The sequence below is a fragment of the Protopterus annectens genome, chromosome 14.part0 (genome assembly GCF_019279795.1).
Source record: "Protopterus annectens isolate FY-2018-M chromosome 14.part0, PAN1.0, whole genome shotgun sequence".
NCBI classification, from domain to species: domain Eukaryota; kingdom Metazoa; phylum Chordata; order Ceratodontiformes; family Protopteridae; genus Protopterus; species Protopterus annectens.
Window position 1 is genome coordinate 555,783,815 of NC_056748.1, and position 13,891 is coordinate 555,797,705.

At 37.0% G+C, this 13,891-nt stretch overlaps 1 protein-coding gene across 1 annotated transcript in view; it reads left to right on the top strand.

Annotated features, from left to right (window-relative positions):
- The window catches only part of LOC122789098 (myosin-4-like), a 235,286-nt gene that overhangs the window by 117,564 nt on the left and 103,831 nt on the right, over positions 1 to 13,891 (top strand). The window contains exons 19-20 of the mRNA XM_044056298.1: positions 12,758 to 12,875; positions 12,977 to 13,100. Of these exons, the coding sequence (XP_043912233.1) occupies positions 12,758 to 12,875; positions 12,977 to 13,100 (242 nt within the window). The remainder of the gene's footprint in view (positions 1 to 12,757; positions 12,876 to 12,976; positions 13,101 to 13,891) is intronic.

A 13,891-nucleotide genomic window follows, 5' to 3' on the forward strand; every position in this document is an offset into this window, starting at 1 on the left:
GAATATCCATTTTTGGGCCACTCTCCAACTGACTATTAACAGCTACCATCCTGGCCATACTTAGACCCTGAGCCAAAACAAATGGCAACCTCGGTGAGACCAATAAGCGTACCAGTCACTTAATCCACCAAGCGGAACACGTTTATTGACGAAAATTACAAAATACAAAATATAAAAAGTAGAATGACGTTAAGCGCTTTCACTCATAAATTAGAGCTTCTTCAGAACAACTTTCACAAATACAGATCGCAGTTTAAATACTAAAATTGGTGCCAAACGATAATGCTTCATATTCCCTTCCTTAAAGGAATACCACAATATTACATACATATTACTATTTAGTATAAATGACAACCTAGTAGTATGTAGTAAAAAACTAATAGTATGTAATGAAAACATATATCAATAACTTATCTAAAAATAATTTATATTAAAATAATGATATAGATGAAAAGTAATATACATATGCTAAAAAATGACTTGATATAAACCATAATAATCGATTCTAAAATACATTCAAACCTGTTGTAGGTATATGCTGTTGTTTGTATAAGAATTGGGAACACTATATTAATATATGAATTTATAAATAAATATATATGATAAAAACGAATAAATATATAAATAGATGTTTATATATAAAAACCAATAAATCAAATCAAATTCATTTATCTGATATCCCATTTGAGAATGGGTTTGCAAGAGATAAAATCGTTTAGACCTGGGGGTTAGCTGCATTAAGGTACAGCTGCCACCAAACTTCCTTAAAACTTAATAATTTCTTTGCATCCCCACCTTTGGGATTGCTGTAAATTATATCCAAAATCCCAAATTTAAACTTATGATCAGTGCCCATCTTCTCAACATGCCTATATAATGCATTGTTACCATCTTTCCGAGATATACTATAAATGTGGTCATAAATTCTCTTCTTAAAGTTTCTTTCGGTTTTTCCCACATAATAACTAGGGCATACCTCACATGTGGTGATATATATATAAAACCATTCTAGTATTACAATTTCCTTCTTTCAACCTTATAATTGTACTAAAATTGTTAAAAATGCTTAATTTGTGTGCTTCAAAAATATATTTGCATTGATTGCACTTGCCACACTTCCTTGTGCCCTTTGATATCTGATTCATCCTTTGGTTCTTAGAACACCCCTGATCATAGTTATTATATTCAAGGAGTTTCTTCATATTATCTCCCATTTTGTATATCACCCCTGGTCTACTTCCCACCACTTTTTCTATATTGGGTTCAAAGTCCACTACAAACCAAAATCTGTTAATAATTTATTATAATAATAATTTGTTATATATATCACCACATGTGAGGTATGTGAGGTATGCCCTAGTTATTATGTGGGAAAAATCGAAAGAAACTTTAAGAAGAGAATTTACGACCACATTTATAGTATATCTCGGAAAGATGGTAACAATGCATTATATAGGCATTTTGAGAAGATGGGCACTGATCATAAGTTTACATTTGGGATTTTGGATATAATTTACAGCAATCCCAAAGGTGGGGATGCAAAGAAATTATTAAGTTTTAAGGAAGTTTGGTGGCAGCTCTACCTTAATGCAGCTAACCCCCCAGGTCTAAACGATTTTATCTCTTGCAAACCCATTCTCGAATGGGACATCAGATAAATGAATTTGATTTGATGTATTGGTTTTTATATACAAACATCTATTTATATATTTATTCATTTTTATCATATATATTTATTTATAAATTCATATATTAATATAGTGTTCCCAATTCTTATACAAACAACAACATATACCTACAACAGGTTTGAATGTATTTTAGAATTGATTATTATGGTTTATATCAAGTCATTTTTTAGCATATGTATATTACTTTTCATCTATATCATTATTTTAATATAAATTATTTTTAGATAAGTTATTGATATATGTTTTCATTATATACTATTAGGTTTTTACTACATACTACTAGGTTGTCATTTATACTAAATAGTAATATGTATATACTATTGTGGTATTCCTTTCAGGAAGGGAATATGAAGCATTATCTTTTGGCGCCAATTTTAGTATTTAAACTGTGATCTGTATTTGTGAAAGTTGTTCTGAAGAAGCTCTAATTTATGAGTGAAAGCGCTTATCATCATTCTACTTTTTATATTTTGTATTTTGTAATTTTCGTCAATAAACGTGTTCCGCTTGGTGGATTAAGTGACTGGTACGCTTATTGGTCTCACCAAGGTTGCCATTTGTTTTGGCTCAGTTGTTCACTCTACGTGTACTTTTGGATTCATACTGTAGACCCTGTCATTCCCTGAGAACAAGAGTTCTATGCTCCATACATTTTGTGGGAGTGAGAGTTGAGATCACCAGGAGCTGGAACTGTCATTCCTGTGTTAGGGACTGGTGTGGTTTCAGTTAAGTCCGTGTCTCTCCTGCACATGCTAGGAGCATCAAAGGTCTTTGTATGCAATGTTCCATAATGTATATCCATGCATTTGCACATAAGTGCTGGAATGGCCCTGTGCCTGCCTTTTGTAGCCAGCACCCCTGTGTCATCTCAGATCTCCAGCAGGAATTCTACTACAGAGAGTGTGTCAAGGGCACATTTGTCTGTCTACTCACCTGAAGAATGGTGAGTTGGCATAGCCACATAATTTCTCTTCTCCCTCATGGCACTAGCTGTCTCAGACAAACCTGGATCACCTGGTACAAAGTTAGGGCTTTATCTCTCAGCACCAGTGGTGCTAGCTGTAAATCTAGATATTCACTTATAAACTGTACTTAGTTTGTGCTTTTAAGTGCAGATGTAATTCAGCAGCTACATTATGGATATCTGAGTACCATTTCACAGTTGCCAGTAAAAGTGTCTGCCTTTTTCTTTTGCTTTCTGATACATTTCAAAAGTTTCAAAATATCACATTTTGGAAAAATAAATGCTTGTTTTTTTCTGTAGGCTATAAAAGTACAGCATGTTTATGATTTTGTGTGCTACTCATTTGCTTGTGTTAGAAAACGGGAAAAGTGTAGATGTCTTGTGAAATTAGTCTAAAGCAATGATTATCTTGGCACTACTCATCTAAAGACATCTGCAGTACAGATGATAAGAAATTATGATAATAAAATGATAATCTGAAAGTTAAAACATTATTTCTTCCCTGTACTTTCAAATACTCAGACACTATTGTCAGCACCTTTCACACACAGTATCGCTATATAATAATAATAATAATAATAATAATAATAATAATAATAATAATAATAATAACAATAATAATAATAACATGATGCCCTTCTGATACAGTTGACTTCTGCTGAGTGTGATGAGTCGCATAAACTTTCTGCAAGCAAAAGTCATGATGATTTTTACAGATGCCCCTTTACTTTGGAAAATTTGCAAACACACTGTACACACTCATATACTGACATAGCCCTTACAAGACAGCTCAGTGACTGTTTAATTATGATCAAATGACAGTATGACTCAGTCACTGTCATCTGCAGCCTGTCTCATTACCGCAAAGAATAGCTACTGCTTGACTGCATACATCTCTGAAGACTGATCAAGTGCAAAAAATAATCGCCACAGCAAGAGGTTCTTCCATTTGATTCTCAGCTGGAGTCCCTTCTGTGTGGAGTCTGCATGTCCTCCCCGTGGTCGAGTAGCATTCGAAAGACATGCGTGAATGGGCATGCCTTCGTTGAAGGTTGGGCATTGAGCTGGCACCTCAGCAACATGAAAATCTACTGCCAATCATTAGCAGACTGGAGTTCCGCTGTGGTGACCCCTAATCTGGAAAAACCGAAAGAAGAACAACAAGACTCATATGCTCACATATTCAAACATGTGGGGGTGATATGTCTCTCACAAGCAAGTTTAATTATCAGTTCCTTTCACAAAGATTCACCAACTCTTACTGAAAGGCAAAAGGTTTTCAAATGTACACTATTAATGTCTGAATGTGATCAAATAATAATGGCCACAGTCATTTATTTTATCTTGCTTCACATAAACAAATGCTGCTCATAACATGCCATATCAACAATCAGCAACTTTCATACACATCTTGTCCTCACCCTGAAATATGGTCCCTTTTTGTTTACATCTCTGATATTTGTTGTGAAAAAAATGTGACTGTATCAGATATGTCTGAACAGCAACAGATGGAATGGAACATACTTTTTCTTATTGCTTTCATTTGCATCACCTTCTTTTATCCCAGACCATCAACAAACCAGATGACAACCACCTTACTCCCTTGGAATGGGCATGCCAAACTTTCCTGCCATTTTCATCATGAAACTAGCCCCATCCCAAACTTGCGTTACCTGAGTGGTAGTCAAAGCTATATCTCTATGTGCCACAGAACTGGTCAGCCTTTATGGATAATTGATCATTGATTTGGGTGAGCTCTGCTAAGCCACTAATTGGCTTAGTTCAATTGTCTCTAACTGAGTGGGCCTTTAGGGACAACAGTGTGACATGCTGGTGAAAAGAGGCAATGGCATCAGTTCTTTGTTGCTTGGAATAGGGCCAAGTAAGTGTTAGCACTTTTTTCAATGAGCATCTCTGCTAGTGAAAATTAACTTGACTTGCAGGGAGCAACCACAATGATCACACAACATGGTTGTATAGAAAACAAATTAGCATGATGGATACTTCGATGTATGACAGTGAGCCATACATATAGCTGAGCAATATATAATTATGTTGTGAAGGCATCAATGAAGTTGGAGATGTCACTATATCCTGAGTTAAGAGCCAAATTATATTTGGTTACTCAACTATGCTTTGAGCTTGCCCTAAATTGCAAGTCAGTTTATTCTCCATCACTTTTTTATGTATTTGCTGCTAGCGTTTAGCTACATACACCAATTGTATTTAACATTTAATTGTATCCACAAATTATGGTTAAGTACATTGTTTTCTGAATCTTATACATGAAGAATTCAATAAAGTATAATTAAGTAGTAGATCCAGTTTGTAGGAGGTTGTTAAATACATTATACTACTGAGAGGACTCACCTATCATAAATGATAGACTCAAATCTTTAAACCTCACCTGTCTGTCACAAAAGTAAACTGTTATTTAAAGAAAAACATATTGAATATTCACACTTCTTATTACAAGATTAAAATTTCTTTGTAGGGAAGCATTACATCCCTGGACATAATGGGCTATACCTCCTGTTAGTTACAAACCAACTGCTATGACAATTTCACTAATGTCAGCACACTTACATCGACAAACATAACATGCAAATTACAAAATCAGTGTTTCTATACACAACCTATACCTATTGAAAATTATTTATTCCAACAATCAGATCACACAATCCCTGGTGAAAGGTCATATTCTAAAACACCAGGGATTGTATGATCTTGTACAATTTTCAACCATCTGTTCTGTTAACCAAAGTGTGGTGACAAAATGGAGGTCAATTTTAGATGAAATCAAATACTGTTGCATTGCCAATTTTATATCTATTGGCAAAGGAACACACCAGACTCCTCTAGCAGACCAAAAATTAAATGAATGGACTGAAATGCACAGTTGAGTAACCAAGTATTGTTTAATTTCTAATCACTTTCACCTTCAATAAAGGCATAATCAGAGATAAAATCAGAAGTCTGTTCATTTCAGTTGAGGTCTGCTATGTTTCCTTTGCCACTGGACTTTCACCTTACATTGGGCATCTTATGAGCGGTTACCAATTTTATCGCTCCACCCCCCCCCCCTCTCTCTCTATATATATATATATATATATATATATATATATATATATATATATGTGTGTGTGTGTGTGTGTGTGTGTGCGTGTGTGTGTGTATAGTGAGAGAGAGAGAGATATTAGCAATTGGGCTGCAGTATAGATATACACAGTGACATACTGATTGCTTTAGTCTGTATTAAGAAAAATATGCCAAAGAACTACAACCTCAGATTTACTATATCTTTCCCCCACATTTGTATGTGTAGTTCTGCTATTCTAAAACTCAGTTACAATCCTCAGAATTTCGAAAATCACTCCTGAAACACACTTGGATTTCCTGAAATATCAGGATCATAATGAGATGTGAGCTGCCATAACAGTAAAATGAAGATGCAAAATAAACACCCACAGTATATGACATTTCACACAAGACTGTCCCATGAATTTGGTATGATTGCTATAAGGAAGGAATGAAAGCAAAGTAACACCATAGTATCATTGTACAAACTTGGCAGATAATCTTGTAAATACTTATGTTTATCTGCATGTTGTACAAATGGGGTTGTTCAGTCTTTATGGCTGTAGAAGAATAAGGCTAAGCTTTAAGGTGGATGTATCCTGGCCTAGAACATGGCTGACCTAGACTAACAGCTCATCTTAAGCTCCACCAGACAGATTTATTGTGAAGAGACAATACTACTGTCTGAGGGTATTTATTTAACAGTTAAATGACCAACCCATGACTGAGAATTGACAGTACAATCAGAGCCACTCATAGTTATGAGGGGCATATTTCTGAAGAACACGCCAATGAGATTGCCTAGTTCGCTAACAATAAGATGTCTACTGCTAGGTTGCTGAACTTCAGATGTCATTCTACTAGGGATTCCTGTGTTCACACACTTGCATTCACAACTTACACTGCTGTCTGGTATTGCTATAGTCAGTTGGGATAATCAACGCTGTTACTCACTAATGGTAGTCAGGATATAAATTCTACTACTAGAATTGCTTGTTGTGTCTCAGTGACATGAGACAAGTGATTGAATGGCTTGTCTTTGAGCTTGTGGATAAATGGATGTCTCTTATTGCCCTGAATAAGGAGGTGGTATATCCTTGGCAAAGATTTAAATTGTGACACACCCACTGTGTATGAAAACAACAGGCAAAAAACAAGTGATCATTTCCTGACAAGACTGTTGAAAAGGGATGGCAGACAGTTTAGGCACTTTCCTTGGCAGTGCCTGTATAACACCCACCGCAGTGTTTTTTCTTGCTGTGGATATGTGCATCTTGGCATCATCTTCTTGTTACGTTTTGTCTTTGCTCTTTTCATTTTCCTCTGTGCACCCTTTTTTTTGACTGCACAGGCCTTATTTTTAAGACATTTGTGATGACTCACAGCGTTCTCTCCTGCCTCCAACACACCAACTAAAAGGGTAATTTTAGCCCTTTGCCTTTGCTTGGCACCTTTTCTTATTGATTTAAACCTTCTGTAGAGAAGCACACGTCATCATTTATCTTTGCGAGTGACGATACTTAGCAAGAGTTTGGCTATGTAATAAAGGAATGATTTGCCAATGGGAACTGTTCTTTCCTTCAACTGCATTCAGAGCCATCCAATCTGGAATAAGAATATTTTATAGATTTACTGCACTTGTCCTTACTTTATACAGCGATCACTACTGTTTTTGTGCATTTTAAAGTATTTATTTAATTTTGTGGCAAAATAGTAATTTCCATGTTTGCTGGCTTTTCTAGTTCTGTGTGCCTCCAAATCACCATGCAGTAGGGTGACTTAGTCAAGGACTTAGCTGCTTGGTAGTTATTTGTTGTTTAATTTGCACTTGAGAGCTGCTCAAATCTCAAAAAACCTCAAAAGCCACCTAATGGCAACATTACTCCTCAGCAATTACTAAAGCACACAAAAGCAACAACAAACATCTCGCATAAGCCTATGCCCAATGGTGCTCCAAGAACAAAGCTCATAAGCAAGTATATGGAGAAGATAACAGTTAGTTGCCTATCTGGAACCAGGATGTGCAATATCATGCACACACTCAAGTTAGTGGACCCCAGCTACCAATATGATTGTATCATAGTCCATCTCGGTGTAAATGACCTGAGACATACATCACTGGACTATATGAAAAGATACATAATGGATCTCTCAGAATATGTGTCACAGATGAGAATGGGCTTTACACTGAGCAGCCTTCTACCTTCACCCAGGAAGATGCCACAGTTTGAAAATAAAATGAGTGATTTTAATAATTGCCTTAGTTTCTAGTGTCAATCCAGGGGGATCCAATATCTGTCAGAATGGGAGGACATGGCCAAAAGTTCACATTGCTTTGCCAATGACGGGCTGCACCTGTCACCCCAGGCTTTCGGATTTTTTCTAAAATATTATCTACCTCCTTAGAGCCTTTAAGGCAATGCCAAAAAGACAAAACTACCATCATAGTGAAAAAGTCTACAAGAAACCAATAAGGTGTTACTGCTTAATGCTCAAAACCTAAACAAAACCTCCACACCCTTCAAGCCCTCCTCCCTCTGAAGAAGGTAGGCATCTGTGCCATGACCGAGACTTGCACTGCCATAGAAAGTACTCTGGCAGTGCAAGGCTGCAATGCATTCCACACTTTTAGACCAACAATAGCACAGTCTGGGGCCAAATGTGGAGGCGTCTCAGTCTACATTAGCAACAAACATTCCTCCAGGTTGGTTAAACAGGATGATACTACAGAGTTCATCCACGTGCAAGTCACCATAGAAAAGTCACTCATCATATCATGGCTAGCTACAGGTCACCATCTATGCCCCTAGAGTGTCATGACTATTACCTAAACCTACTTAAACACCTCATTCATGGGTGACTTTAACTACCCCTCTATAGACTGGGAAATGTACACTGCCTCAAACTTACAGGCACAATGCTTCCTGGACTTTATTAGCACAAACACCCTGGAACAGATGCAGATAGTGCATGCTCCAACAGGGGTCAAACACAACTGAATCTGGTACTCACCAATATTTGAGACTATTCCACCTCCACCATGACACATCCTCAGTAGTGAGTTTGGATCACAAAGCTGTCTCATTTGAAGTAAAATTCATCCTGGGAAATCCATCTAAACCAGTAACAGTTAGGAACTATTCAAAAGCAAACTACAGCCTGTTAAGTGACAGTTTGTCAACATTCAAGGCTCCCCCTAATCACGGCTACTTATGCAGAATTAGTTACAGAGTCCCTGTGCTAATATGTGAATGGTAGAGTCAGAAGTGCAGCATCCCCTCCCTTTTGCTGCACTGTAATGGCAATAATTGATCTACTTGTTGTGAGAACAGAACCAACAGCCTTCTACACTGAAGGAAAACATGTTACCTATTGCGCTACTGACACTGCTGTTTTACTTGTTTGACTGTTTTTTGTCCTGACATTCCTGCTGACTTTTTGTAATCTCCCCACTACTGCCTTTTAAATGCCTGCGTACCAATATTCTGCTGAGACTGTTTAGTTTGTTTGTTAGTTGCCAAAATTAAATGAGTGATCATAAAATCCCTTGGAGAATTTAGAGAAGAAGGACTTAAAATTCTGAGAAATTCCCTGTCCTGTAACATTTCACTTCTCTCATCGCATTTTTTGATAATCTCTGCAACACAGGGTCTGAACACTAAATCTCTATTCAAAGAACTCAAAATTCATTTTTGACATCTTCTGGGAGGTTTTCAGAACACAGCTAGAGAAACTTCCTTAAAAGAGTATCAGTGGCAGCAGCCGTGGAAGTAGAATCTACAAAGTTATAAACACATTTCAAACAATGGGAAGTGCCCTAAGAAATGATAAACAACTACACAAAGCAGATTTTTCCCACTTAAGAGGAAACTGAAGCCAAAACATTCCTCATACTTTTGCAATTAATAAGGATCATAGATCTCAACCTTCCATCTCCAAAATGAGGAACACCCACCTTCATAATGTGGAACAAATGGGCAAAATGTGGAACATATACTAATGGCTTACTAACAACTTCAACAAGAAAGGTTATAGGATGGTCAAAATATGCTGATTTTACTCATAAAGAAGATCCTTTAATGAATTAATATGATTAATTTCTATTTACCATGAATTTCACTTAAAACAAATCCTAACACTGAATGTGTGACAGACTCTTTCAATGTGGAACTTTGAGGTACTTCGAGGAACATGAACTTTTTAAGATCCCAAATGAGGTACGTTCCCCGTAATGAGGTACACTTGAGAGGTATGATAAGGATAAACTTTAATATGTGAGTCTGACAGTTCAGAATTCTAAAAATTAAAGTTGCAGACATATACAGTTCCCCCAAATTTATCAACAAAGGCTTTACCATCCTTATCAGAAGGAGGATTAAAATTAACAAAATACCTAGCAGCAGCTGGATTAACTAAAACTATAGCTACTGGGTCAGGTTTGTGACCAGTGTATACACACTTAGAAGACTGAGGTACATATTCCACTTCTTGAACCATTTCAGGGAAAGAGGAATCTTTTTTTTTTCTTTTACCAGAAACCAGCTTATAAGAAGGTTCAAGAGCCTCCACAGGAACCTAAACTAAGCCCAATAAATTCCTCCTGCCCAGAGAAATTGACACATGAGAAGGTTAATGTTTAGTTTACTGTCTCTTTTTGACAGGAAGGTTAGAAAAAACAATCCCAGTATTATCAACTTCCCCAGGGATGGGCAGAGCATTCTGGCTAAACAGAGGCAGATTCTCTTTCCCTTCTGCCCTGTATTCCATCACAGACAGAAGTGACTCCCTTGTTCTAAGGGGACTCTAACAGTGGCAGAGGATGTGGCTAACCCCAGTCTATGGTAGCTGGATAGATAACAACAGAAAAATCTGAGGAAAGAGAGGAGTGGTCTAAGGAAGCAGCTTTGATCACAGCCGAGTCACCCACCTGCAGCTGAAGCAATTTACCAGACTGCTGTGGTGCCAAATGCTGCTAAACTATTATTTATTTTTTTTTTGTGGCTGGAAGAAGGGCCATTACCAAGCCAAAGATGCTGCTTGTTTCCCCAGGGAAGTTTGACAGCAATAGTATGTAGTACAAGAAAGTAATGTTTTCCCACAAAAAAAGGTAAAAAGCAGTTTATACACTTTTCCAACCCGAAAAAAGCAAAATAGACAGTTTATCCACAGAAATAGTAGTTTTAAACAACTCTTAACTTTTTATCACAAAATTAAAAAAGTGAACTCCCATTTAAAAGTTCATAAAATTAATGAGGCAGTAAAGGAAAATATTTTTTCCTAGCTTAAAAGTACTTGTTTTCCCAAGAAGTCAGTTTAAACAAGTTGTATTGTGGAAGGTTATTCTTGAAAGGGAACATATCCGTCCAACAGTGGAATGGTTCAAGATGACCGTTCAGCTTGAGCTAATGGCTTGGGTGAATGGAAGGTGCCATGAAGCTTTAGAAGCTGGCCAGCTGTTATATTCATTGCAGGATATAACATTTCAGGATATCTAAGAATCTTCAGGCTAGCTAAGAACATACATTAGCTTTACATAATTTTCCATTTTATATAATTAAATATACGCAAGGGTGAAAAGGGGCATAAAAGTAAGATAGAGGTTACAGTTTGCTAGAAATAAATGGAAAATGTGCGAAGAATACATGCAGAACAATGGTCAGGAGGAGGAGTGAGGTTTAACGGAAGGCAGGACTTCAGCAATTTACATAATGTAGGACTGATGATAGTTTCAAGGAAATAAAAGATATGTGATGTACAATGCAAATGGAAAAAATGTTAATATGGTTTGTTTCTTTTCTGTGAAGGTATACTTGCCTATATCTTAGTCGATAATTTAATAATGGTATAAAAACTAAGAAGAAGGTTGTTAACAGTGAACATTTTATAGCGATGTACTAAATTGCTGTGATACTGTATGCTGTAGTTATTAGATATTTATTAGATGAAGGCATTGTGCAAGAGTTTATATAAATCAGAGTATTTTTATAATCAGACATAGAGGAGTTCCATATACTGATATTCTTTCATTGTAATATAGTCAGTCTAGTTTTAGTAAATTCAAATGCAGATAACTAAACTCCAGGTCCTTTATTATTTTAACTGAATGGTAAGTGATTTCATATCCATTAGTACATCACTGAGCATTTGCAAAACCAGCTAGGGCTGTTACTTAAGAGTCTGTGACTTGAGCTAAGTTGTGGCATAGGCAGATAAAGCCATACCTAAGGCCCTGGCAATCTGGGTTTGATTATCTGGTCTAGTGTCTGAACCATGGTAGGGGAAAGATGGCCATGCCTTTCCTGGTGGAGCGTATGCACCTGCATACGCCTTGTGTTAGATCTTTGGTGGAGGCTGAGGACACATAAGGGGGCATGGCCTACATGGAACTAGGTATGGACATTAGCTGTCATTGCTGTGGTGGGAAAATATGCTGTACATCTGCATTGGAAGTCAGTCCATCAGATAATTACAGACCTATGCAGGGAGAAACTGGAGTTAGGCATTGGGATACCTCACTCTTCTCTGTAGCCATGAGCATGGTCAGAGCAAGTCTAGAGCTGCACAGGAATACCTGGTAGTGGTAGTCAATGAACAGGCATCAGTGGTAGCTGATGGTCAGCTTCAGTGAGAAAATAAAGTCCTCCAAAGAAAGTGGGTAACTTGAATACTCTTCTAGAGCTGAGGAAGCTTCACTGGCATGTACTGGTCCAATCACACCAAGTATAAATAACAATATTTCTTTTAAACCTATCCTGTGTCAAGACCACTGGAACTTCTGATTTTTATTGGTTAATTAATGTTGGCCTTGTTATATAAGGTTTCCTAACCAGTCTCAACAATGCCTGATTAAGTACAAGTGCAGACAAAAGCACTTGTCATTCTGATGAAATAATGAAAAGATAGATGCTAATTATCTGCATTTGATTGTTTTGATTTCTGAAGATCAGCACATGCTAAGAGTGTAATATAAAGTGTTAGATTATTATAATTGTAATTTTAATATGCATTATTCATATAATTATTATAGGAGAATTGGACCATCACCTAGTGCTACATCAGCTGAGATGTAATGGTGTGCTGGAGGGAATCAGAATTTGTAGGAAAGGATTTCCAAGCCGGATCTTATATGGTGACTTTAAACAGAGGTATATATAACTTAGTGATTTTTGTCTGTTTGATTGTTTGATGACATCTACCTGTGATATAAAATAATATAATATCATGTCTTTTACTTCTGAAATAACAGATACAAGGTGTTAAATGCCAGTGCAATACCAGAGGGACAGTTTATTGACAGCAAGAAAGCAAGTGAAAAGCTACTGGGTTCCATTGATGTTGACCACACCCAGTACAAATTTGGACACACTAAGGTACGTATCTACATATTTTGATACTTCTTGTTGCATTAAACTTTAGCGGACCGGAGTTCCGCTGTGGTGACCCCTAACCGGGAAAAGCCGAAAGACACAAACAAACAAACAAACAAACTTGTTGCATTAAACTTTAATTACAAGATAAATACAGTGCTTTTCAAAAGAAAATTACTAGCGATCTTTATTATAAAACGCCTGTCAGCAATGAGAATCAAAATAATAAATACGTTCACAGATTCATGGGTTCATAGAGATTACTAGGCGAATGGCTTCAGGGGCATTACAAGCCTAGCCAACAGAACCCGACTTCACTCAACAAGCAAGAGAATGGCATGAACGTGTGCCCATGCACTGATCCTCTTACAGATTACCCCTGTTCAAAAGTGATGTAGGCACTATCCCAAGTGTCAATTTGCGATTTCCCCATCCATTGATGCAAATTACATTTGAAGAAGGCTCTGCTTAATGTGAATAGGAAGCCTCTTTCAAAGAAGGGATATTCTCTGGACAAATATCTTTCACTCCAGCATGTTTTGTTTGAGTCATTGACTAAGTTTAGATCACTAGATTGTGTGACCCTTGTGCTGTTTGACTTGTGGATGTGAAGCAGCTCCATCATGGCTGGATTTGTGAGTGTCTTGCAGGTCAGGCATAGGTCACCCTTAATAGTAGGAGACAGAGTAAAGGGATAGGTGTTTTAGTCTAGGAGACAGAGTAAAGGGATAGGGGTTTTAGTCTGTCTGCATAGTCCATGTTGTTTACACCTTGTATTTTCTTTGTGAGGAACA